Below are 22733 nucleotides of genomic sequence, written 5' to 3'. Positions count from 1 at the left end.
CGCTCGAGAGAACTCTCTCGCTTTCTCGCTCCTGGAGCTAGATATCCAGACACTGGCTCATCGGAGTCGGCAGCGCCGGTGGGGAAGTGTGCGTGAGGAAGCAAAGTACACAAGAAGTAAAGCACTGCCAAGCTGTTCTAGTTGACCCTCTTGGCTCCTCTCTGCGGACAGGCACAGCGAAGATGGAAAAACCGGAGAGAAGGAGGAGAAGAAGAAAAATATTCTTTACTGGGAATTAAGAAAGTGAAGAAAACTTGGAGATGGGTTGACAATGAGGAGGATAGGCTGCCACTACGCATTTGCTCCACATCGTTAAGGTATTTATGTTGTATATTTCTTAGCACGCATCCCAGCGATGTGGTATTTGTTTAGTATTTCTCTCTTTCGCTTTGGGAGTGACTTGTAAATTGGTTTATGGCCGCAGGAGGGAAGGAGTGGAAAAAAAATAACCAGGGAAGAAAGGTTGGACAGTGGACATGGGCGTGATTTTTACTTGGGAGTTGACCTTTGGAGATGGAGGCCAAGCGAAGCCAGTGTGATGCTGATGCTTCCAGGGTGTGGCGAATGCACGACTGGGACGAAATAATCTATGGACTTTACAAGGTTCCTCTCACATGGTGGAGCTTTGGTTGCGCGTTAGCGAAACATACGCGAGCATCTCACATGGAAACAAACAACACACAAATGGAGACGAGAGAAAAGAGTGGAAGAAGAAGGATTTTGGGATCTGGACGATGAGATGAGCAAACACGCCGAGGAATCTCTTTCCAGGAAAGAAACGAGAGGTATGGATACACCGAAAGATTTGGGGGTATAGATCATGCTTACACCACCTTTCAGCTGGAACCATTCTAAAAAAGAGATTTCCGGGAAGCATTCTAAAGATATGAGAATTTTGAGGATGAGTGCTTGATCCATTCCATGGCCGAGTTGAAAAGAGCGTTTGTCCTTTTTTGTTTTGAGAAGTTCCAGGGCACACGGTTGCTCGAGACTTCGTGCACAAAGATGAAACCTTGGAAGTCATTCGACTAGACAAGCTCTAGACAGGCTACAAGCTTGTCTTGAAGATTCCCAGTTCTAGGGAGCAAGCAACAAGAGTGATTGAGTGTACTGCTGGAATCGATAAGGGAGTTTGCATTGTTGATCGAACGAGTTCTTGGAATTCTTCAAAGGTGGGCCTCCAATATACTCCTGCAAGATTTTATTTTATCTTATTTTATTTTATAGTTTATTTAATACTCTTTTTTTCTCCAAGAACAAGTCTCCCCCCCGCTCTCTCTCACACACACGGAATAGTTTAAAACCAGATCGATCGATCGATCGATCACGTAGAAAAGATGGCGCTTGATTATCATGACTGGTGTGAGTTTCATGACCTTCATGCTTTCGGTGAAGCCAATCAAGTCGTCCAAGAAGATAAGAGATGGAGTTTGAAAAAAAAGAAGATCCAAGATGGAGTTAACACCTCTTCGTCAAGCAAAAACCCTGTCAACTTTCTCAAGCTCGCAAAGCCGTACGGAAAGAAATAGGGGTCTATACCGCGGCTAGATAGAGGGTGACACCACATAAGAATGGCCACACGCAATGTTTCCAGATTCTAGGCCTACCTCGATCTACCTCGATCGGTACAAAAACGTTCGGGTCAAGTACGCAAGGCATAAGATCATGCAAGTAAAACGAGGGACCGTACGATGAAGTTGACGCGATGCCATCTTTGGAACTATGCTACGATCAAGATTGGTTCGCGGAAAAGCTGCGGTCCTGCGCCGAATCACGAGATCTGTCGCAGGGCCGCCGGATCCACGCTCAGATCATCGCCTCCGGCCAGCCCACGAACAGGTTCCTCGCCAACCTTGCCATCGACATGTACGGCAAATGCGGCAGCCTGGGCGACGCTCGCGCGGTGTTTGACTCCCTCCGCCACCGCAACATCTTCACCTGGAACATCATGGCCGCTGCCTACGCCATCAACGGCCAGCTCGAGCAAGCGCGGGAGATCTTTGAAACAATGCCGCAGCGCAACGTTGTCTCGTGGAACACCATGCTCACTGCATATGCCCAGAACGGGCATCTTGTTCTCGCCGAGAAACTCTTCCACCAAATGCCCAAGAAGAACCAGGTCTCCTGGAACGCGTTAATCTCCGCCTACGCAGAACTCGGGGAAGTCTGCAAAGCCCGCCACCTTTTCGAGGCCATGCCCGATAAGAATGTAGTCTCCTGGACAGCCATGCTCGCCGCATTTGCCGAGAGGGGGCATCTTGACGAAGCGAGAGATTTCTTCGTCCGGATACCAAACAAGAACGTCGTCTCCTGGACGACCATGATCCTGGCCTACGTGAAAAACGACCGCTTGTCAGAAGCCCGGGAGATGTTCGATCGAATGCCGCTTAAGAACGTCGTCACCTGGACCACCATGATTGGAGCTTACGGCCGGAGCTCGCATTCGAAGCAAGCTCTTCGTCTCTTCCAGCTCATGGACCTGGACGGGATCCAACCCAACGCCGTAACTTTGATCGCTCTAGCCGATGCCTGTGCGGCGTCCCCGACTCCATCCCTGGCCAAGCTCGTCGATAGCATCGTCCAGGACACCCCTCATCGATCGGATCTTATGGTGGTCACTGCGCTCGTCAACTTGCATGGAAGATCCGGCTGCGTGGACGAAGCTCGGGGCCTGTTTGATCGCATCTCTTGCCGGGACTTGGTCCTCTGGACGGCCATCATCACCGCCTATGCTCACAACGGCCTCCGGGACCAAGCGCTGGAGCTCTTCCAAGAGATGGAGCTTCAAGGCCTGGAACCAAACGAGATCACGTACATCAACGTTCTGGCTGGAGCGGCTTACGCTGGACTGGTCGAGGACGCTTGCTCGTTCTTCGCCTCCATGGTTGGCGACTACAGCATCGCACCGCTGCTGGATCACTATATCGGAATGGCTCACGTACTGGGGCGAGCGGGGCGGCTGGCCCAGGCCCAGGAACTTATCGAGTCAATGCCTTTCATCGCTGATTATGTTGCCTGGATGACGCTGCTCAGTGCCTGCGAGACGCATCTGGATGCCGAGAGAGGTATCCTGGCTGCTGAGAAGGCCTCGGAGCTCAATCCAGAGACGTCTTCGCCGTACGTCGTTCTGGCAAATATCCACGCAGCCACCGGGGACGAGAAGCTTGCTAGAGCACTGGAGGCGCGTAGGAGACGTGCTACCTCTGTGAAAACGGATGATGGATAAGTAGAGCGCGAGAATTTACATGGAAAAAAAAATCCCTGGGAATTTGTAAACACTGGCCTGACCTGTTTGTACAAACCAACAATTTTACCGTGTCAAGAACAACATCTCGACGGAGGAGGGGGAGGGGGCTGATCATCCACAATGACCACGCTTTTTCTCTGAGAGAAAGCCGGCGTGCTGCCATTGCTCGAGGCGGCAGTGCTTTTTCTTCTTTGTTCCAGGCAACCTGCCAAGGAACAAACAGTGAGAGAACGAAAACAAGCAAACTTCTAAAGATCTTACGTGTCGCGATGTCCATGAAGGCCTCGTCTATGCCAGTGTTTAGCTTTGCAGAGGTCACGAAATGGTTTGCTCCAATCGAGGCAGCGTATCTAGAAGCAATCCAACCGAGTGAACACTATCAACTAGGAAACGAAACACTGTCGTACCTCTCAGAATCCTGGAGATCAACTTGTCGCAACTTGTCCATATCGCTCTTGTTGCCAGCAATTGTCAAGACAATGTTCTTGTTGGACGCCATCTTCCGGAGCTCCTTCACCCAATTCTTCACACGAGTAAAGCTATCTCTATCCATTATGTCATAGACTAGCAATGCACCTACAAAGGAAAAAAAAAAACCAAGAACAAAAACCAAGACACTGTAGTTCTCGTACTGGAAAGAGAAAAAAAACTTGTACTCACCATCAGCATCGCGATAGTAAATAGGACCAAGCGCATGAAAGCGTTCCTGGCCTGCTGTGTCCTGGAAGAGAGAAAAAAAATTTTATTTCCACCATCACTCAAATCGTAGCAGCGAAGAACTTTACCCAGATCGATAGCGTTGCTACAGCGCCATCGACGCTCAAGCGCTTGGTCAAGTAGGAAGCCTGTATCGTAGCACTTTGACTATCGGAGAACTGATTATTCACATACCGCAGGACGAGAGACGTCTTCCCGACTCTACCTGGAGAAGAAATTCCACCACGAAATCGCATTAGCGCCAGCTGAATTCGTCACAAAACGCTCAAGAGAAGGAAGAACTCACCGTCTCCGAGAAGAACTACCTTGAAGGGAGATCCTCCGCCTCCTCCAGGCCTCATTTCACTGCCAAAACCTGATAATCCGGAAGAACACCTGCGAATTCTCCCCCAATCCGATCGATCGGACCCCGCGCTATCGCTCTCCTTCTCTCTCGCTCCTCTGGCGCGCTACTAGGGCTTCTCTGTCCCCCTCTCATCCTGGCCGTTTAATTCTATGGCGGAAAATCGTGGTCGCTGGTACACGTTTTAAACGAGCTCTATTAAATGGTTGCTTCTATTTTCCTGTGGAGTACCTTGTGAAGTTTCTCATGGTGGTGGTCGCGAATTGGCAATCGATCTCCCACAATGTTGGGGTCTTGATACAGCGATGGTTCTAACTGGCCTTTCTGGAAAAACGAAGGAATTCCAGAAGAGAAAGGATCAGTGAAAGCTTGGAAAGTTTTTCCAGATCGATCTACCAGTAAGAGTGCGCGAAAGGTTTCTTCCCTTTGAGATCGCTCGCGGATTATATCCGGGAATTCTCGAGGGTCGCTTTGGAAGCCGGAGTACATGCGTGTGTCGCGAAGTCTCATCAAAACTCCATCCACACGGAGCTGCAAAGATATGGCGTCAGTAACTTTCGAGAAGAACAAGTATGTAAAGCGATACCCAGAATCGAAGCAGCAAAAACCAGCAATTCGGCATTACTCTCTGTAACGAGGCAGCCAAAGTTAGAATCGATCCAAAGGAACGAAGAGGCATTACCACTTTCACGGAGAGAAACGAGATACCATTGTCTGAAAGCTCGTCCTCGTATAGAATCACCTGGAAGAACAAGAAAAAAACTATGGTGAGCTCTTAAGAACAGAGAAACCAGACGAAAGACCTCGTCGTAAAACAAGATCGGATCCTTCACTTGTAGCCGGATAAGATCGATTCGAGTGTCACAACTTTTCCACTCCAAAGTCGCCAAACTTGACTCCTTATCAGCTTGTTCTTGCTGTGAAAGAAGTGAAAGAAGTAAGAAATAGCAAGAAAAACTTGTGATTCCCTCCATTCAAAAGATGTGAAAGATTTTTACCTCAAGAACAAGGCGCTCGCTTCCACAGTAAGGCGTCGTGAACGTATAGTCGTAGTCCATGATCAGCTGCTCGTTTGGATTGCTTCACAGAACAATCGAGAAAGAAATCTAAGAACCAGGAAAAAAAAAGCAAGAGGAAGAATGCGATTCCATACCATCGCATTTTCCATTTTGCCGCGGCTGGAACCTCCACCGGCGGCAGGTTCTCCCTCTTCCACCCCGCAAGAGCATCGAAAGCATTGAAAGAAATCGCGATCCCGCTCGCTTCGTGCACTAGCTCCAGCTCGTTGCCTCCAAACACCATCTCGGGCAAATGCCGGGTGCCCAGCTTCGCCTCCCACCTAGCGCCATAAAAACCCTCCCAAAATCTCTCAAGAACAACAAAGAAGAAATCCAATGCCCTCCCAAACCTCTCGATCTGCTCGGCGTTGAGAATGGCGCGCTTGGTGGATCGAATGCGCCAGCCGGCGACGCGGATCCCGCGCACCTGGGGAGGATCGCAGATGAGCTCCGCGCCCGACGATTCCATCGCCGCCTTGAGCCGAGCGGCGTCTTCATCGCTGCCCATAGGTACCCTATAATCAAAGCCTAGCCTCAAATTTTCTTCTTTGGAAGGTTATATAGGAAAGAATGCTACTCTTTTCTTCACAGCTCTCTTGCCAAGGTGAAAGGAGTGCCAAAAAATTGCTCTTTGCGTCTTTCTTTCTATTACACTGTGCCAGTGATGAGCTTTTCTTGCTTGTCCAGTCTCTTCACCTTGAAAAGTCCAACCAGAAGCTTCAATCCAAACAAGGCGCTACAAAAAAATGCGGCTGTGCCTTGGACCTGACAACGATCGCCCATGTTGGAGCAGAGAAAACAAAGGAAGATATCTGTAGAAAGTACGTACTCTCATTGCGTTTATGTACAGCAGAGTTCCCAGATTTAAGAATGTGCCAGCGAAAACGGCCTGCAACAGAGGAAAAAAAAAGATTTTTCTTCGCTTCTTGTTTGTTTGTTTCTGTAGGTACCTGAGCTATGTTTTGTTGTACAGCTGAAACTCGTTTGAAGGACCTCTCGGATTCCAGAGTTCGCACACGGAGTTTCAAATCGCCTTGTTCCTGAGAAGAGAGAGGCAAGAAAGAAGTTTTCCCTCAAACTTAACAGTGTCTTTACCAATCTCTCGATCACATCTGCGAGCTTTGCAACTCTATCTGGTTGCCTGAAGAGATTGTTGAATGCTTCAGCTTGTCGTTGCCATCGCTTTTTAAAGTCCTGACAAGAAACACCCATTTGCACACGAAATGCGAATAAAAAAACAACTTACCCGGATCACAACATCGTAACCAACTTCACGAAATCTTAGAATCTCCAAAGCGTACCTGCGAAGAACAAAAACCTGGTGAGGCAGAAAGAAAAAGAAAGCTATCTTCACTTACGGCTTTGCAATCTCGGATATGTCAAAGTAAGGATCCAGACCTTTTCCAATGCCGTCTAGAACTGAAACCAAAAAGCTTACGACATGGAAATCACGGACAAAGGCAGTCTTACCCGAGAAAGCTCGAACTACAAACGTAAACGTTGCTGGGAAACGGAATGGCTGGTCCGAAGAGATAGATAGTAGATCCTCACCTAAAATGGAGTTTGAGCATACCGAGTTACTCACAAAACTGTAGTACCTATGGCCGCCAGCCTGAGTTTCTTCTTGTCCTCCCTTTCCCCTTTAGACAGCCTCTTGTAGCCGGATTCCTCACTCTCGGCAAGAGCTTTCTGTTCTTTTTGTGCTGCTAGACGGTCTTGGAAACTGGAATCCAAGAGACGAAGTTAAGTTTCTGTGTGTGCGACTGAAAGTAAGTTGAACCTTTTCAGGAAGAACTGTGCTGTTCGTCTAACTGCGGTCATGTCACCAGTCGGTACGAGCACTCCCATTTGCACCATTGCTTCAAGCACCTGAGAAAAATCAACATGACAAGCAAGAACATACACAAAAGGAAACGAATACCTTGTCAGCATCTTTTTCGTAGACTCCATAGAAAGCTTCTAAAAGTCCTTCCCTGATGTTGGAACTAATGCTGGAAACACATACGAGGAACCGTTAGATAAAGAGTTAAGCATGCTATTGCTTTACCTTCCCATCATACCAAAATCATAAAAGATCAAGCGTCCACCGTTGAAATCGTCCACAGCAATATTTCCTGGATGCTAGAACATGAATGAAACAAGGAACAAGGAGGAAATGAAAAGGTCTCCAGAAAACTCAAGAGAAAAAAAGGGCTTACAGGGTCTGCGTGGAAAAACCCGTGACGAAGAATCTGCTCCAGATAAGACTCCACACAGTATCTCGCAAGCCTGAACAACACCAGATAGTTGAGCTTTGCCTTGGACAAAAGGCTGTGAAACAAACCTTTGACGATCAACTCCAAGTCTATCCAAGGCTTTGATTTTGTTGATTTTGATTCCTGGTACGTATTCCATGGTAAGTACCTATTATCGAAGGCAATGCATCGCAACCCGGACGATAAAAATCACAAACTTGGCACCTGTGGTGTAGTGTACTTCCAGTAGATCCTTGGAACTTTAACGTAGCTCAGATCCTTGAAATTTGCCGCAAAGCGCTCGGCATTGGCTGCTTCTCTGTTGTAGTCGATTTCCTGGAAGAGAGCTATTACTGAACATCATACATCAAAACTTCCCTCTTCGTTTGAAAAAATCACCTGATAGAGCACATTGGCACACTCATCGTAAATGGCAACCCAATCCCTCTTCGCGCCATCAGACTTTGGATCAATCTTTTGTAAGTTCTCTGCGATTACCTGCCAGTGAAGAAAAGGTGACAGTTCGAGCAAAAAAGAAAAGTAAAGCAAAGACTTACTCTCAGGTTTTTCAAATCGATGTCAAAGAGCGCTTTCAAGCCTGGACGCTGGATTTTGATCACAACTTGCTCTCCGTTTAGAACAGCTCGATGAACTTGGCCTTAACGAATAAACAGAACAACGACTTTATAACCAACACGAACATAAATTCATACCAAGGCTTGCTGCGGCAATGGGATCACGATCGAACTTCTCGAAAACCTGGTCCACGGAGCAACCGAGTTCTTCCTCCAAAATACTCACGGCGGCTTCCGACTCAAAAGGAGGAACTTGATCCTGCGATCGACGGTGTCATTGATCCAAAAGTGAGAATTCACAGTAGAGAACCTGAAGCTCAGCGAGTTCGTCGACGTATTCTTTCGGAAGAATGTCGCTTCGCGTGGAAAACTGTTGTCCAATCTTGATGAAAGTCGGTCCCAATCTCAGCAGTCCTTCCTTTAGCCATTTCGCAAGACGCTTTCGTCTTTCCATCTTTTTTTCCTCCGTTATCCCTCCTGAGGAAAATTATAAACACTACTTCTTCCCAAGGCGAGTTCTGGAACTATAAAAATCCCACCTTTGTACATGAACTTCCGCCCAAGGAGCCACTGCTTGAAAAGAAACGAGAAAACGAAGGCCCATATCTCCAATGATCTTTGCAAAGTCGAATAAGCTTTGAAGCGATTCCATCGGCCACCGGGAGTGACTGAAACCTTCATCGGATAAGAACAGTATAAACCTCAACAAATGAATGGCTAGAAAAATCAGATTTTGTTACCTTGACATTGTCTTGGATCTCCTTTCGAAACCAAGGCTCGTCTTGCTCAAGCTCCTCCTCAAGAATACTGGTGGATTTAAATTCCTCGAGCTCGCGAACCGCCATCGTTGCTACTGCTACTCCATTGCCGCTAACTTCACCATCCAATCCACTCGCCATTTCTTTCTCTCTGCGTGAAGAACTCGCGCCATTAGCCACATTCTCCCTCCGAGTCTCATCATCCTCGAGCTCCAGCGTCAAAACGCTTCCATTTCCATGATCTCTCGTCACTCCCGTGAAAGCCAGCTGACCCCTCTTGAGATTTCTCCGGTAGAGCTGGTGATGCATGTCCCCAAATCCCACTGCCCACAATCTCTTTCTCGGCGGTGGAGATGGTCTCACCAGTGACGCCATCGCCCCAGCTTCCCAAGAACACGAGGAGCTACACACGGAAGCCATAGCCATCTCCCGTGTGAAGCTCTCTTTTGCCCTCGCTATAGCAGCTTTTGGAGAGAATTCCCACTGCCAATGAGCTACTGCCAAGTGTCTGGCTCAAAATCCCCCACCATTCCGCACTTTTGCCCTAAAAATCCAAGATCATCGATGCCGCGAGCACATATTCGCGATCAAGAGATAGGGCGCCGGCGCTGCCGGATCCAATCGCGCTACATTCTCCGCGGCTTGAGCCCCGCGCTGGAGATTATTGATGCTCGTGCAAGCGCCCAGCAGTGATTTCCAGTCCGGCGCGCCCGGATTGAATGGCATGGCGATCAAGAGCTCACGAGCGTCGTCCAGGCGCCCGGATCTTCCCAGCAAACCCACCATTGCGTTGAATGCCTGCTTGCTGGGCGCCGCGTGGAAATCCACTGCCATGGAGCGAAAGAGAGCGATGCCCGAATCTAGGTCGCCGCTGTGGGTGTGGCCGACGAGAAGGCAAACGAACGCCGGGTCTCGCGGTTCGATTCCCTCCACCGCCATTTTGGTGAAGACTAGCCGGGCGTGTTCTTCTTGCCCATTGTAGGCAAATGCCGCGACTAGAACATCCCAGGAGGTTTGATCCCACTGCGGCAATTTGGAGAAGAATCGATCAGTGTCATCGAGACGGCCATTTCGCGAGATCGCCGCTAGCATCGCGTTCCAGGACGCGAGATCTCGCCAGGGCAACCAATCGAAGAGAAATTTTGCTCGTCCTAAATGCCCAACCTGGGCATATGCTGTGAAGAGGATTGTTCTAGAGATCAGGTCTGGAAAGGGCATTGAGAAGAACAAGCCTTCTACTTCCTCAATGTGACCCTTCATGGAATATGCCATTAGAATGGTGTTCCAGGAAATGGAATCCTTCTCACGCATGGCATCGAAGATGCTTCTTGTTTCTTCCAGATTCCCTTTCTCGGCATAGCTTGCGAGCATCACGTTCCAAGTTCCAAGTCCCCTCTCGGGCATCGAATCGAAGAGTTTTGTGGCTTCTTCGATTTGGTTGTTGCTAGCGAAAGCATCGATCATCGCCGTGAAGGAAATCACGTCCTTCTCCGGCATTCGATTGAAGAACCCTTTTGCTCGATCAAAATCCCCGCTCTTGGCATACGCCGCTAGCATCGCATTCCACGAGACGCGATCGTGCCTTTGCATCGATTCGCGAAAGATCCTCTCGGCGTTTTCTACGTCCCCTGCGGCGCCTAGCGCTGACATGATTGTGTTCTCAGACGCAATGTTGTGCTCGGGCATGAATTCCTGGAAGATCCTCATCGTTTCCAGCAAATCGCCCCTGGACGCATACGCCGCGAGGAGCGCGTTCCACGAGACAATGTCTCGCTGGGGCATGGAATCAAACACCCTCTTCGCGTTTTCCAGGCGATCACAGTGAGCAATCGCCGAGAGAAATCCATTCCAGGAGATAGAATCCCACTCGGGCATCTGGTAGATCCAGAGAGTCTCTAGATCCGCGACGCAATCCCTCGCTAGGGCAGAGATGAGACACCCCCAAGAGGTGAGATCTCTAAGAGGCATCTCTTCAAACGTTTTCCTGGCCTGGAGAATATGCCCAGAGTGGGCATATGCCGAGATCATCGCGTTCCACGAAACAAGGTCCTTCTCGGGCATCTGGGAGAATATCCCCTCGGCGAGTGGGATATGCCCTCTCCGGGCATACATGGTCAGCACCGACGTCCACGTCATCAAGTTTCTCTCGGGCATTGCGTCGAAAATATTCCAAGCATCGCCGAGGGATCCCTGGTGGGCATATGCGGCCAGGATGGAATTCCACGCGACGATGTTCTTGGTGGGCATGGCGTCGAATATGCCGCGGGCCTCGTGGATATGCCCGTTTTGGGCATATGCCGAGAGCATCATCACCCAGGAGAACTCATCCTTGTTCGCAATAGAATCAAAGAGAGAAATCGCATCGTCGATGCTACCGCATTTGCCATAAGCTTCAATGAGGAGGTTGGAGAGGTAAGTGCTGCTGTGGTTGTGGGATTTGCCAACAATTTGGAAAATTTTAGATTGGGCGAACTTGATCTGTGGCTTTGTCTTGCAAGACCGGATGAGCTCCACACACTGGTGAAAGTTGCCCTCCATAGACGATCAAATACTTATCAAAATCAAATCGATTAAACATTGATTGGGTTGGAAAGTGGATATGTTTGAAACATTCTTGCTGTGACGCAACCGCGGCCACATTGGACATTATTTTGCCACTTGGGACACATGTTTGCCAACTGTTTCTTAAAAAAAAAACATTTATTTGCATGAGCACCGCGTATATCAAATTTTCTCTTACGTGTTTTCGCTCAATGGCAAATTCACATGAACATACATTTCGGCCCAGTCGAAGCTGGCTGGCGGACTTTGGAAGTCAACTAAAAAAATAAAAGGAGGCAAAAAAGAGAATTAGGGTTTGTAGGGTGGGGCGTGGGTTATTAGCGCTAAGCAAGGTGGGGTTAATTAGCGTACCCTTTACAACACCAAAATACACACAAACTCACCCCATTTCATTCCATTCGTTTGTTCACGCCATTTCCTCCTCTTCGCGCTCGCGCCCGCCGCTCGGATCGCCCGCCGCGGCATCGCCGCTACCATCGCTGCCCGCTCCCTCGCTTCTCTCCTGCCGGCGCACACACACACGGCGCGAGCGCTGCGCTTCCAGGTATGGTTTCTCCAAACGCTCCCCTTCCCAGGGCACGAATTTCCAGAGCGTGTGAGAATGTTGGATCTAGGATGGAATGTGTAGCTAGGCCATGCCTTGTGGGGTTTTGACTGCAGCAAGATTGATGATGGATAGAGCTTGCGTTGCGTGCTTGCGCTTGATTAGATTCTCTCTTTTCTTTGGTTCTTTTTTGGTGTTTTGGTTTGTTCTTTGTGTGTCTTGTTCTTCGCTTCTTCTCCTCTTTGTGTCCTTGGATGAATCGATGCTGCGCTGCTGCCCCCATTCTCTCCAGCGCTTTGCGCGAGAGGTTCTCGCGTTTTCTTTGTTAGGTCACGAGCGTGCATGCCTTATCTCTCTTTGCTGGGCTACTGGGTCGTGATTTCGTGCGTCCATAGCAGCGTTGAATGGCTCGATAACAGTGCTTGCGCTGTGCTTATGCCGGCGATTTCATGGCTTGTAACGTAGTCTACATGCTCTCTTTCTTTAGGACCGTGCTTTATTAGCAAGTGTTATTTCTTTTTAATCAAGTTCTTCTTTCTCGGTATTTGCAAGGCTTGTTTTTCTTGCAGCTTTGTGGTACTCTTTTGTTCGTGAGTGTGTAGCTTTGCTCTCACTAGAGGCCCCTTTTTTTCTTCCAGGAGTTGTGCATACGATGGACTGATGTGTTTTTTTTTTCTTCCAGGAGTTGTGCATGAATGGACGATGAACTAAAGATGGAGCCTTGTACTTTTGACGACTCGGAGTCGTCTGGCTCGGGCTCCGGCTCGGGGTCTGACGACGACGATTGCACTCCGAGGATTGGAAGCGACTTCCAGGTGGACGAGCTCCCTCGCTGCACACACGACTTCTTTGCGGCTGAGAACGGGAACCACGTCACGGTGTTTTCGGCTGACGAGGAAGAGCTCGCGTTTGCTCTTGGAGGGATGGCGATCCCGATAACCAGCATCCGCATGAACAACGAGAAGAAGCAGGATCTCGGTCGGGACTGCGATGACCAGAACGAGGGCGAGCTGCCGGAGGATAAAAACGGGGGTGGTGATGGAAGGAGACGGAAAGGGAAGAAGAAGAGGAAAGGGAACTGGCTTACGTTTCGGAGAATGCGAGCCAAGAGCAGCCTCAGCGAGATGGAAGATGTTATAGTTCCGGGGGATGGCTTTGATGCGTGGGAGGAGAACGAGGAGGCTGCGTTCCTGCTGGGACTCTATCTCTTCGGGAAGGACTTCAACGCTTTGAAGAGATTCCTGGAGACGAGAATGCTCACGGACCTTCAGCACTACTATTACAGCATCTTTTACGGGACTCCGGCCTACAAGAGATGGGTGGCAGCACGGAACAACTGCAGCAAGAGAATCGTCAATGGTCGACACATTTTGGTTGGGCGGCGTCAGGAAGAACTTCTACGACGGCTTCTTCCAGAAGTTGAGGAGTGCTCAAGACCGGAACTATTCGAGGTAACTTTGTTTGTCGAGTTTTTCTCTCTCGATGCTATAACACCAAGCTTTTCCTCCCCAGACTATGGCTGGATTCAACAAAGGCGAGGTTTCTTTCGAGAGGTACGTGTCTCGGATAAAAGACATAGCAGGACTGGAGCTGTTCGTCGACTCGGTTGGCCTGGGGTGTGGGAAACGGGACTTGACGATGGGAAGTGTGGATTCAGTCCAGGCCACCAAGAAGTTTGAGTTACCTCCAGGCAAAGCTTTCTCGGACTACACAGGGACGGAAATGTTTAGAGCTCTCTCGGGTGGCTGCCGGTTGAGCAAGAGCCGAGCACAGGACTTGTTCTGGGAAGGAGTGTGGCCTCGGCTGCTTGCCAAGGACTGGAGCTCGGAACAAAGCGGGAAAGGGCCGCTGGTTTACATGGTCCCAGGCATCAAGCGCTACTCGAAACGCTCCTTGATCAAAGGCAAAGATTACTTCGACTCGATCAGCGAGGTGTTGAATCACGTAGCCACTGATGCGAGCTTGCTGGAACTTCCGGAGCTGGACAACGAGTTGATGGCCAAGAGCCAGAGCGAGATAAATAACAAGAGGGGTGTGAGCAGCAGCAGCAAAATGGACGATATCAACACTAATGGAGTCGTCAGCGAGCGCAAACGCAGGCCGACACTGTGGCTGAGCAAAGGAACGTCTCATGCTTTCGCGAAAGGTGACGACCAAGGTGACGAGGACAAGGACGGCGAGACCCCGAAAGAGAAGAAAGTTGACACGCCAAAGGAGAAGAAGGACGAACCGGCTGCCGAGAGAAACGACGATGGTGGCTTGATCACAACTTTCCTGGCGCTTCCAAAGCAGCTGCAGCAGCTCGAAGTGAATTGTCGGACTGGAAACACCGACGCTGGCGATCCGGAGCAGGGGAAGAACAGCGAAAGTAGAAGCGAATCGACGAGCGAGACGATGACAACCACGACCACTGCGACGCTTGTGTGTTCTTCTTCGGCACCTCGGTTTGATCTTAAGGCTCCGGCGGGTTCGTCCTGCGACTCTACCAGGTCCTCGATCGAAGAACAGACTTTAACGAGATGGAGGAGCGATTATCAGCACGTACTGCCGTCGAGAAAGAGAAGCTACGATATCTTCTCGGAGAGGATCAACAGCGCATCGAGCTTGCAGCTCCAAGGTGGAGTAGCAGCGGCGGTTGGCTTCTCGGCTCAACCAACGAGAACGAAGACTTTCTTCCTAGACAATATGATCAAGCACTACCTCGGCAACGGCAAGAGCGTGCGCTTATACGGACCAAGCACGATGTCAGCTCGAGCCAACGTCGCGGAAGCTCTTTACAAACGGTTTCAGGTGGCCTTCTACAGGAAGGAGATCATCAGCTTGGTGCTCGCAGTTCACCTCGACTGGCAGCAAAAGATGGCGAAGAGTATAGCGGACAACAGCGTCGACGAGCGAGACAGTCGCAAAAGTTCGAGCAAAGAAGAGCTCAAGCTCTACGAGCTCCCGGAAGCAGCGGCGGCGGGACAGGCCTCGTCGATTACATCTTCGGTGTCGTCTCAAGCACCACCATGCTGCTGCGTCCCGGGAGGACCCGTCGACAAGAACTTAAGCAGGATAGAGGCCGAGGAGATGATCCAGGAAGACGATGGAGATAAGGATGGATTCCAGCGAAAGCTCGTTGGAAGCAGCTGCTTGCGGTGCTCGTCAAGAGTGCAAGCTGGTGGTACGTAGTCGAGTGCTTGGTATTTTAGAGTAGAGAACAAAAAAAAAATCCTCTCCATCCCATTTGTACTTTAGAAATAGGCATAGACACGAGAAGAAGCAGCAAATTGTTGTGCTGCGACTTTGATTGCTCTTAATTTGAACTGCAAAAATCATTCTTTTCTTCTTTATCGCTGTGAAACGATGGTGGTCATACCTGTACAACATAGATCTTTCCAAGCCCGGGCAATCGAGAGCATGAAGTAACCAAGTTCTTCACTTCTTCACTGGACGTTGGACGTAAGACTTGTTTGGATCCTCGGTCTTTAGCTTCGGTGGCTTCAGCTGTCCCTTCGACTGCAAAAAAGTCAGTGTAACAAAGGTAGAATCAAGGCTTTGGCGATTACCTTCTTGCCTCCTTTCATAAAGTCTCTCCAGTTACTAACCTGGAAAGCAAGCAAACGATCAGATTCACACGACGAAAAGAGGTACTTACTCTATTCTCTCGCGTTTCTTCCCATTGTTGTTCGTCTTCTCGCTTGCGCTTCCACATCTCCCTAGCTTCCTCTTCCTCTTTTTTCAGTCTACCTTCTTCTTCCGATATCTGGATGAATCCAGCCGATGGTCAAAACAATGCGACTCAAAGTAGAGATTGCAGCTCACCCGCATTTGCATCTTCCGCCGCCGCCACTCCTGATCTGTCAGGATTGTGCGTACCCGTAGTTTCCAGTTTTGCTTGAACTCTTCCGAGTCCTCGTACATTGTCTCGTACTTGCTCTGGAAAGAAATGAATGAAAATAGTAAAAACAAAACTTTTGGTGATGGCTGCATACCTCATCGACCATCGACCTGAGTTTGGAAGCATTGTCCTTCTTTAGATGCTTCTTTCGCTCGTTTCTCAGCTCATCTTTTGAGACCACAACGTTAAAATGAAGAACACAGAGAAGATCCTACGTACCCCTTGCCATGTTTATTTGAGCCACGAGATAGTCTCGCTCTTGAGGATCCAGCAAGAGTTGCTGAGCTTTGGCCAAAGCTAGAACACATCAAAGAAACGATAAGTCAATGGAACAAATGGAGAGACCACAACAGCTTACCAGCGAATGCCTCCTTGGATTTTGGATGCTTACACTTATCCGGATGCACTAAAAGAGAAAGCTGTCAAAAATGTGGGGCAAAACTTTCAGCTCTAAAATTTCGCAGCTCGATCGACTGGCTCTCACCTTCCTATACTGCCTCCGAATCTCCTCTAGCGTCGCATCCACGGGAAGATTGAGATGCTCGAAAGGATTGAGCTTAAAACACGATAGAACCCTGGAAATTCCAATCCCATTCACTCAAAATCCAGTTTTGCCGATCCATCGGAGCCTACTCTTACCGATTCACCTCGTTGTCACGCTCCACCTCGCTCACCTCCGCGAAGAACTCCTTGAGCAATGCGTCATCGGCATCCATGGCACTGCCCAGCCCTAAAAACTCAAAGCCGCGCTATCGCTTAACGCTGTTAAAGGAGTAAGCGGTATATTCCCTTTTCGCGTGGTTCTGCTAGGGTTCTTGCGCCTTTGGATCTGCGAGGGCGGAGAGCACCGCCGGCAATGGTAAATCTCTCTCGATCTCCACCTCCATCAGCTGGATCTAACGAAATTCCTTGTTTTCCTTCGATGCGCAGCCTCTGTCCCTGGGAATCAAGGTACGTTGCGATGTTTTGTAGCTTTGCTGAGTCGATTTTCTCCAGCGCAAGCTTGCGCAACGATCAGAGCGCGTGAAATGTGTAGATCTCCATCCCACAGAGCCATGGTATGTAGCCATTCGACTAAGAGCGTGAATGATTTTCTATGCATTCGCCAGGATCCTCGCGAGTCTCTACACTGGAAGCATCTACATTTGGAATCATCAAACGCAGGGCGTGGTCAAAACATTCGAAGTCACAGAGCTTCCAGGTAACTTTTGGAGTAAATTTCTCTAAGTCCCTTGAGAGTATTTTTCCAAGTCTGTGTTGCTCCATCTCGATTTTTCTAAGTTTCTCTCTAAAAAATTGTGTGATCTCTTGCTTGTAGTCCGCTCGGCCAAGTTCATATCGCGAAAGCAGTGGATAGTCGCTGGTGCCGACGACATGTACATTCGAGTCTACAACTACAATACCATGGACAAGGTCAAGTCGTTTGAAGCGCACACGGACTACATCAGGTGCGTCGTCGTCCATCCGACACTGCCCTGCGTTTTGTCATCCTCGGATGACATGCTCATCAAGCTCTGGGACTGGGAGAAGGGGTGGACGTGTATCCAGATCTTCGAAGGCCACTCCCACTACGTGATGCAAGTCGCTCTCAACCCAAAGGATACTAACACCTTCGCCAGTGCCTCTTTGGATCGGACCATCAAGGTGCGTTCGTCGTTTAGAGGTGATTGTTTGACTTTTCTTCTTGTGCTTGTAGATATGGAACCTCGGATCTCCGGAGCCAAACTTCACACTGGATGCTCACGTTAAGGGCGTAAACTGTGTGGAGTATTTCACCGGCGGTGACAGGCCGTATCTTATCACGGGATCGGATGATCAGACAGCTAAAGTTTGGGACTACCAGACTAAGGCTTGCGTTCAGACGCTTGAGGGACATACGCATAATGTTTCCGCCGTGTGCTTTCACCCCGAGCTACCAATTATCATCACGGGATCAGAGGACGGCACGGTGCGGATCTGGCATACTACAACTTACAGGTGGCTGACGCGTTAAGCGTAACACACTTACCTCAACGTTTCCATTTTACAGACTTGAAAACACATTGAACTATGGGCTTGAACGTGTCTGGATGATTGGCTACTTAAAGGGATCAAACAGGTAAAGATCTGTGGTGTTTTTGTTCATGCGCATAACCAATTCAAAACTTCCAGGGTGGCTATTGCGTACGATGAAGGAACCATAATGATCAAAATTGGAAAGGAGGAACCTGTAGCCAGTATGGACAGCAGCGGGAAGATAATCTGGGCTAAGCATAACGAGATTCAAACTGTAAATATAAGAGCCGTGCCGACAGATTTTGAGGTGGTTGATGGAGAACGTTTGCCTTTAGCGGTCAAAGAGCTTGGTAGCTGTGATCTTTACCCACAAGTAAGTAGTTCTTTCGTTTTGCTTTCTGTGTATAGGACATTTTCTGATATAATGTGTGCAGAGCCTGAAACATAACCCAAATGGAAGATTTGTGGTGGTTTGTGGTGATGGCGAATATACAATTTACACCCCTGTTGCCTGGAGAAACAAGTCATTTGGATCTGCTCTTGAGTTCGTTTGGTCACAAGAAGGGGACTCTGCTGTGAGGGAGAGCACTTCCAAGATCAAGGTCTTCAATAAAGCGTTTCAGGTGGGTCGAATAACAATTTGACGTGTATGATATATCAGTTTTGTTTAACAGGAGAAAAAGAGCATGCGACCAGCCTTTTCAGCTGAAGGAATTTACGGTGGATGTCTTTTAGGAGTTCGCTCGAATGACTTCGTTTGCTTCTACGACTGGGCCGAATGCCGAATGATTCGTAGAATTGACGTTACAGTGAAGGTGTTTATTTTTTTCTTTGTTTTATTTATTCTTTCTCTCTTTTGTAATGCCCCACAATGTTTCCGAATTTTGCAGAACATCTTTTGGGCTGACAGCGGGGACCTGGTTGCCATTACAAGCGAAAAATCCTTCTACATCTTGAAATACAACGTTAGTTTCGAAAATCTCTATCAATTTATGCTTACTGTTGTTTGGATGCAGCATGATATTGTTTCCGAGTACCTTGACAGCGGGAAGCAGATTGACGAGCAAGGAGTCGAGGACGCATTTGAACTTTTGCATGAGATATCCGAGCGCGTGAGAACTGGCTTATGGGTAGGCGATTGTTTCATTTACAACAACTCGTCATGGAGACTGAACTACTGCGTTGGAGGAGAGGTCTGCTTTTGTATTGTCGTTTATATTTGTTTCACACTTCCTCTTCCAGGTAACTACTATGTATCACCTGGACAAGCCAATGTATTTGCTTGGCTATCTGGCAAATCAAAGCCGAGTGTATCTGATCGACAAGGAGTTCAAGTAAGTGTTTTCGACGATCATGAACGATGGCTAATCCTCCTGTGAAATTACAGTATTGTCAGCTACACGCTGTTACTTGGCCTGATCGAGTACAAAACACTCGTTCTACGTGGAGATATTGAGCGAGCGCAGGAAGTCTTGCCAACCATTCCGAGGGAGCACTTAAACAGGTAAACTTGGGCTGGTGTATAACACTCTCAATACTCCTATTCAGTGTTGCCCATTTCTTGGAGTCACGTGGTATGCTGGAGGACGCCCTTGAAGCGGCAACTGATCCGGATTATCGATTTGACCTTGCTGTGCAACTGGGCAAACTCGAAGTTGCAAAGGCATGTTAAGCTCTGTTATTTTCTTTTGTCGAATATTGAGGTGGTTTATCTCAGGCAATCGCTGAGGAAGCTCAAAGCGACTCAAAGTGGAAGCAACTTGGCGAGCTAGCTATGTCTTCCGGGAAGGTGGGAGAGGTTTGATACTACATGATCTGAAAAACGTCTTTTGGCAGCTCGATGTAGCGGAAGAATGCTTAAAGCATGCGACCGACTTCAGTGGCTTGCTCCTCCTTTATTCCTCTCTGGGAGATAAGGAAGGTTTGGAGAGCTTGTCAAGCTTGGCCAAGGATCAAGGGAAGAACAACGTTGCTTTCGTCTGCTTGTTTCTCCTTGGGCGACTGGAGGACTGCGTTCAACTCCTAATTGACAGGTATGCAATCTTCCATTCATTTCCAACTTCATGACTATGCTCGCAGCAACCGCATACCCGAAGCGGCATTCATGGCAAGAACATACTTGCCCAGTAAAGTAACCGAGATCGTAGGACTTTGGCGGAATGATTTGAAAAAGGTATCGCTACCAAAGTTGGCATCCTTCGTTTCATCCCGTCTTGTTCGTTGCAGGTCAATGCAAAAGCAGCAGAGTCTCTGGCCGACCCGACCGAGTACCCCAACTTGTTTCCAGACTGGGAGTGGGCATTGGCCGCGGAAGCCAAATGCGCGCAGGAAAGGTGAGCTTTGCCAAGAGTTTTGGAACCTCCGTAAAGTTCTACTTGTGCATACACAGGGCGGAGTTGCCACCTGCGAAGAGCTACCTGGAGTACCTGGAGAAGAGGAAAGTCGATATCATAGATGACTTGAAAGCGTCGAGTGGAAGCGAAGGTGTTTTGGTTGGAGACGGGCACCAGGTATGAGACGTCTTGTATTTGGGTGTTTTACTCATGAAGCTTGGCAGGAGGAGGAGGAAGAGTATGTGGAAGAGAACGAGGTCGGGGACGACTTTGTGGAGGCCGAGGCCGTAGTTGATAATGGTGGTGAAGTCCTCGTTGGCGAAGAAGAGGTAGCTGCATAATTTATATCTTTGGTGGAGGTTCATTCTTGTAGAATGGTGTAACTCTGGTGGAACACATGAATGGCAATTTATGTCATTGAGTTTTTGAGCTGCAGATGTCCTCCTGTCAGGTGATCGAAGAGTGGTTTTGATCTGATCCAGTTCCGAATGGATTCAGGTGAACTCCACTTTTCTTTTTCCTTGGTTTTCTTATATCTAAGTTGGTATCGTTCGTTTCAGCGCAGAGTCCGGGGTCGCGCAGAATGGAGTGAGTGTCGCAGGTGAGCTCTTTCCTCTCTTTGTGTGGAGAGTTCTTCCTTTTGGCTTCTTGCGATCAGTTTTTGATGGATAAATCAAATGCGGTGTAAATGAACTATAAGAAGCTAGGCTAAAGAAAAAATCTGTCGGTCAACGATTAAGGCTCGTGACTCGACAAACAAAAATGAAAGCAAATAAGAGCAAGCTCTGAAGAGACTAGAAAGCAATGTTCTGTGATAGAATCTGATCTTGCCATGGGTGAACTGTATGCTTTGGTTTATGTTTTATCCAATGTCTGTGATCAATTTATGACAAGACTAATCTTAATTACCAAACCTTACCAAACCTTGGTTCTCCCTTTAGATTCACCATGTTGAATATTCTTTCAGAATATTCCTGCCCCACTTGTCACCACGAGAATCGAACTGGGTTCTGATATCAATTTATTACAAGACTAATCTTAATTTTAAATTTATTAATTTGCATTAAGAAATTAAAGTAATCACAACATTTATATATAGTTTTAACAAGGATATGTATTTGATGACCATCTTGCCTTAATAAAAGGATTTCGAGAAAATACCATTTGATTAGATTCATATAAAACTAAATTACAATCATTTTGTAAAGATAAAAAACAAATCGATTTACCACAAAAAATATTTGGAGACCAAACAGCATTATGACCAAAAGAATATAAGACTATATTTCCATCTATCTGCATTTTAAATTCACAATTTTTATATTGATTTGATCCTACAAACCATTTTAATTTGTTCTTTACATATAAAGCTAAAATACAATTTAGATGTAAATATAATAAAGCTTTTTTATTTGGAGACATTATAAATTGTGAACCTCTCAAGTAATATGAAGGTAAAGTACTAAATAATGTTGTGAAATGAATTCTACAATCATTTAAATTATTAATTGTAAATTTATCAAAGGGCTTAGGTTGATGAAAGTTTGTTATAATATACTCAATTGCAAAATAATCATTTATAACAGTAATAAATGTTGCTCGAAAATTTCTTATTGCAGCACGATATATATCTAATAGATTACTTAAATGAAATCTAACATTATTTCCATGATCATATTCAATATCTTCATTATTTGCACTACATTGATCATAGTGTTTCCCAGATTTACTATATACCCACATCTGATTAATAACATTCAATGGGCCAACTCTATCATCTTGTATTGTAAATGGAAATTGCATACTTTGTCCTTTAGGTAATTCTTCTCCAGATATATTATTAATCATTAATTCCATTGCATATAAAATTAAATCAACACTCTCTTGAGTTATTGTATTTTCCCCCCCATGTTCAATTACTGAATCAATACTAATACAAAAAGAAAATAGAAATAAAATTAAAATTTTCATATATAAAATTCTTAATATATAAAAAGATAGTTAAGCTTATATAAAGTTATTAAATTACTATTACTTTTAATTTGTTAATATTATATGTCTATATAGTTTAATCATTTTTTAATTTTATTAAAGATATTTAAACTTTAAACTTTGGAAAAGAAATAAAATATTAAATTTAATGTAATCTTTAATACTTTGTTGTAATAAATTTCACATATTATATTTTATTTTGGTTTAGTGTCTAGAAACATATCTACTTTATATTTCCATAATTTATTAAAAATAGGATGCAAATACTACAACCATGTCATAAGCATGAAGAAATATTTAAACCAAAATAACACTTGATTTCATGTTTATTACAACAATATATATATATATATACAAATTTACAAAAGAAACAATTGATAGCTTGGCTATAGTTTCATTTTACCTCATGTATTTAAAAGTATTATTTATAAAGTATTGTTATTGTGGATCCTTAGAAAATTTTGGAATAATAACAGTAAATGCTATCATGATTAA

At 46.9% G+C, this 22733-nt stretch overlaps 8 protein-coding genes across 9 annotated transcripts; 3 read left to right on the top strand and 5 right to left on the bottom strand.

The window, feature by feature from the left end:
- Positions 1–7: 7 nt before the first annotated feature.
- On the top strand, positions 8–3328 carry LOC112340752 (pentatricopeptide repeat-containing protein At2g35030, mitochondrial-like). Its single transcript, XM_024659677.1, has 3 exons — positions 8–116; positions 172–317; positions 425–3328. Exon 3 carries the CDS (start codon positions 1706–1708, stop codon positions 3224–3226), a length of 1521 nt encoding a protein of 506 aa, XP_024515445.1. The 5' UTR covers positions 8–116; positions 172–317; positions 425–1705; the 3' UTR covers positions 3227–3328.
- On the bottom strand, positions 3247–4175 carry LOC9660800 (ras-related protein Rab-21). The gene is made up of 6 exons (XM_024659711.1): positions 4139–4175; positions 4033–4092; positions 3908–3968; positions 3655–3823; positions 3509–3597; positions 3247–3452 (listed from the first exon to the last, which is right to left on the bottom strand). Exons 4-6 carry the CDS (start codon positions 3798–3800, stop codon positions 3319–3321), a joined length of 369 nt encoding a protein of 122 aa, XP_024515479.1. The 5' UTR covers positions 3801–3823; positions 3908–3968; positions 4033–4092; positions 4139–4175; the 3' UTR covers positions 3247–3318.
- On the bottom strand, positions 4053–5874 carry LOC9660799 (TIP41-like protein). The gene is made up of 10 exons (XM_002962389.2): positions 5716–5874; positions 5461–5646; positions 5306–5387; positions 5111–5224; positions 4990–5049; positions 4894–4935; positions 4704–4838; positions 4539–4631; positions 4251–4479; positions 4053–4169 (listed from the first exon to the last, which is right to left on the bottom strand). Exons 1-9 carry the CDS (start codon positions 5871–5873, stop codon positions 4417–4419), a joined length of 933 nt encoding a protein of 310 aa, XP_002962435.2. The 5' UTR covers position 5874; the 3' UTR covers positions 4053–4169; positions 4251–4416.
- A 22-nt stretch (positions 5875–5896) lies between these two features.
- Positions 5897–9450, bottom strand: LOC9661995 (protein ACTIVITY OF BC1 COMPLEX KINASE 8, chloroplastic). The gene is made up of 20 exons (XM_002962388.2): positions 8915–9450; positions 8714–8849; positions 8485–8651; positions 8313–8433; positions 8157–8257; positions 7999–8097; positions 7825–7935; positions 7689–7768; positions 7564–7633; positions 7413–7486; positions 7287–7356; positions 7146–7234; positions 6964–7088; positions 6836–6916; positions 6724–6784; positions 6612–6666; positions 6461–6559; positions 6316–6405; positions 6195–6254; positions 5897–6130 (listed from the first exon to the last, which is right to left on the bottom strand). Exons 1-20 carry the CDS (start codon positions 9356–9358, stop codon positions 6014–6016), a joined length of 2250 nt encoding a protein of 749 aa, XP_002962434.2. The 5' UTR covers positions 9359–9450; the 3' UTR covers positions 5897–6013.
- A 40-nt stretch (positions 9451–9490) lies between these two features.
- On the bottom strand, positions 9491–11470 carry LOC112351614 (pentatricopeptide repeat-containing protein At4g02750-like). The gene has a single exon (XM_024689785.1). It carries the CDS (start codon positions 11468–11470, stop codon positions 9491–9493), a length of 1980 nt encoding a protein of 659 aa, XP_024545553.1.
- Positions 11471–11867: 397 nt separating this feature from the next.
- Positions 11868–15366, top strand: LOC9660798. The gene is made up of 3 exons (XM_002962811.2): positions 11868–12038; positions 12721–13489; positions 13551–15366. The coding sequence occupies exons 2-3, from the start codon at positions 12734–12736 to the stop codon at positions 15207–15209; spliced, it is 2415 nt and encodes an 804-aa protein (XP_002962857.1). The 5' UTR covers positions 11868–12038; positions 12721–12733; the 3' UTR covers positions 15210–15366.
- On the bottom strand, positions 15287–16692 carry LOC9661994 (J domain-containing protein spf31). Of its 2 annotated transcripts, XR_002990259.1 has the most exons (10): positions 16558–16692; positions 16403–16493; positions 16277–16337; positions 16138–16215; positions 16013–16086; positions 15843–15956; positions 15676–15783; positions 15587–15625; positions 15397–15536; positions 15287–15343 (listed from the first exon to the last, which is right to left on the bottom strand). XR_002990259.1 is itself a non-coding variant. In XM_002962387.2 (9 exons), exons 1-9 carry the CDS (start codon positions 16632–16634, stop codon positions 15456–15458), a joined length of 723 nt encoding a protein of 240 aa, XP_002962433.2. In that variant the 5' UTR covers positions 16635–16692; the 3' UTR covers positions 15291–15455. The 2 variants fall into 2 exon arrangements, 1 of the variants encoding a protein (XP_002962433.2); XM_002962387.2 differs by having other exon boundaries at positions 15291–15536.
- Positions 16670–20675, top strand: LOC9660797 (coatomer subunit beta'-1). The gene is made up of 21 exons (XM_024659662.1): positions 16670–16777; positions 16849–16869; positions 16915–16976; positions 17028–17119; positions 17237–17562; positions 17615–17895; positions 17948–18016; positions 18070–18286; positions 18348–18536; positions 18588–18728; positions 18804–18878; positions 18930–19106; positions 19156–19247; positions 19301–19417; positions 19462–19576; positions 19631–19702; positions 19750–19946; positions 19993–20086; positions 20140–20246; positions 20303–20423; positions 20471–20675. The coding sequence occupies exons 1-21, from the start codon at positions 16775–16777 to the stop codon at positions 20585–20587; spliced, it is 2685 nt and encodes an 894-aa protein (XP_024515430.1). The 5' UTR covers positions 16670–16774; the 3' UTR covers positions 20588–20675.
- The last annotated feature ends 2058 nt before the right edge of the window (positions 20676–22733 follow it).

This window comes from Selaginella moellendorffii, unplaced genomic scaffold (genome assembly GCF_000143415.4).
Source record: "Selaginella moellendorffii unplaced genomic scaffold, v1.0 SELMOscaffold_2, whole genome shotgun sequence".
Lineage (NCBI taxonomy): Eukaryota > Viridiplantae > Streptophyta > Lycopodiopsida > Selaginellales > Selaginellaceae > Selaginella > Selaginella moellendorffii.
This window is presented reverse-complemented; position numbering and strand designations above follow the sequence as displayed.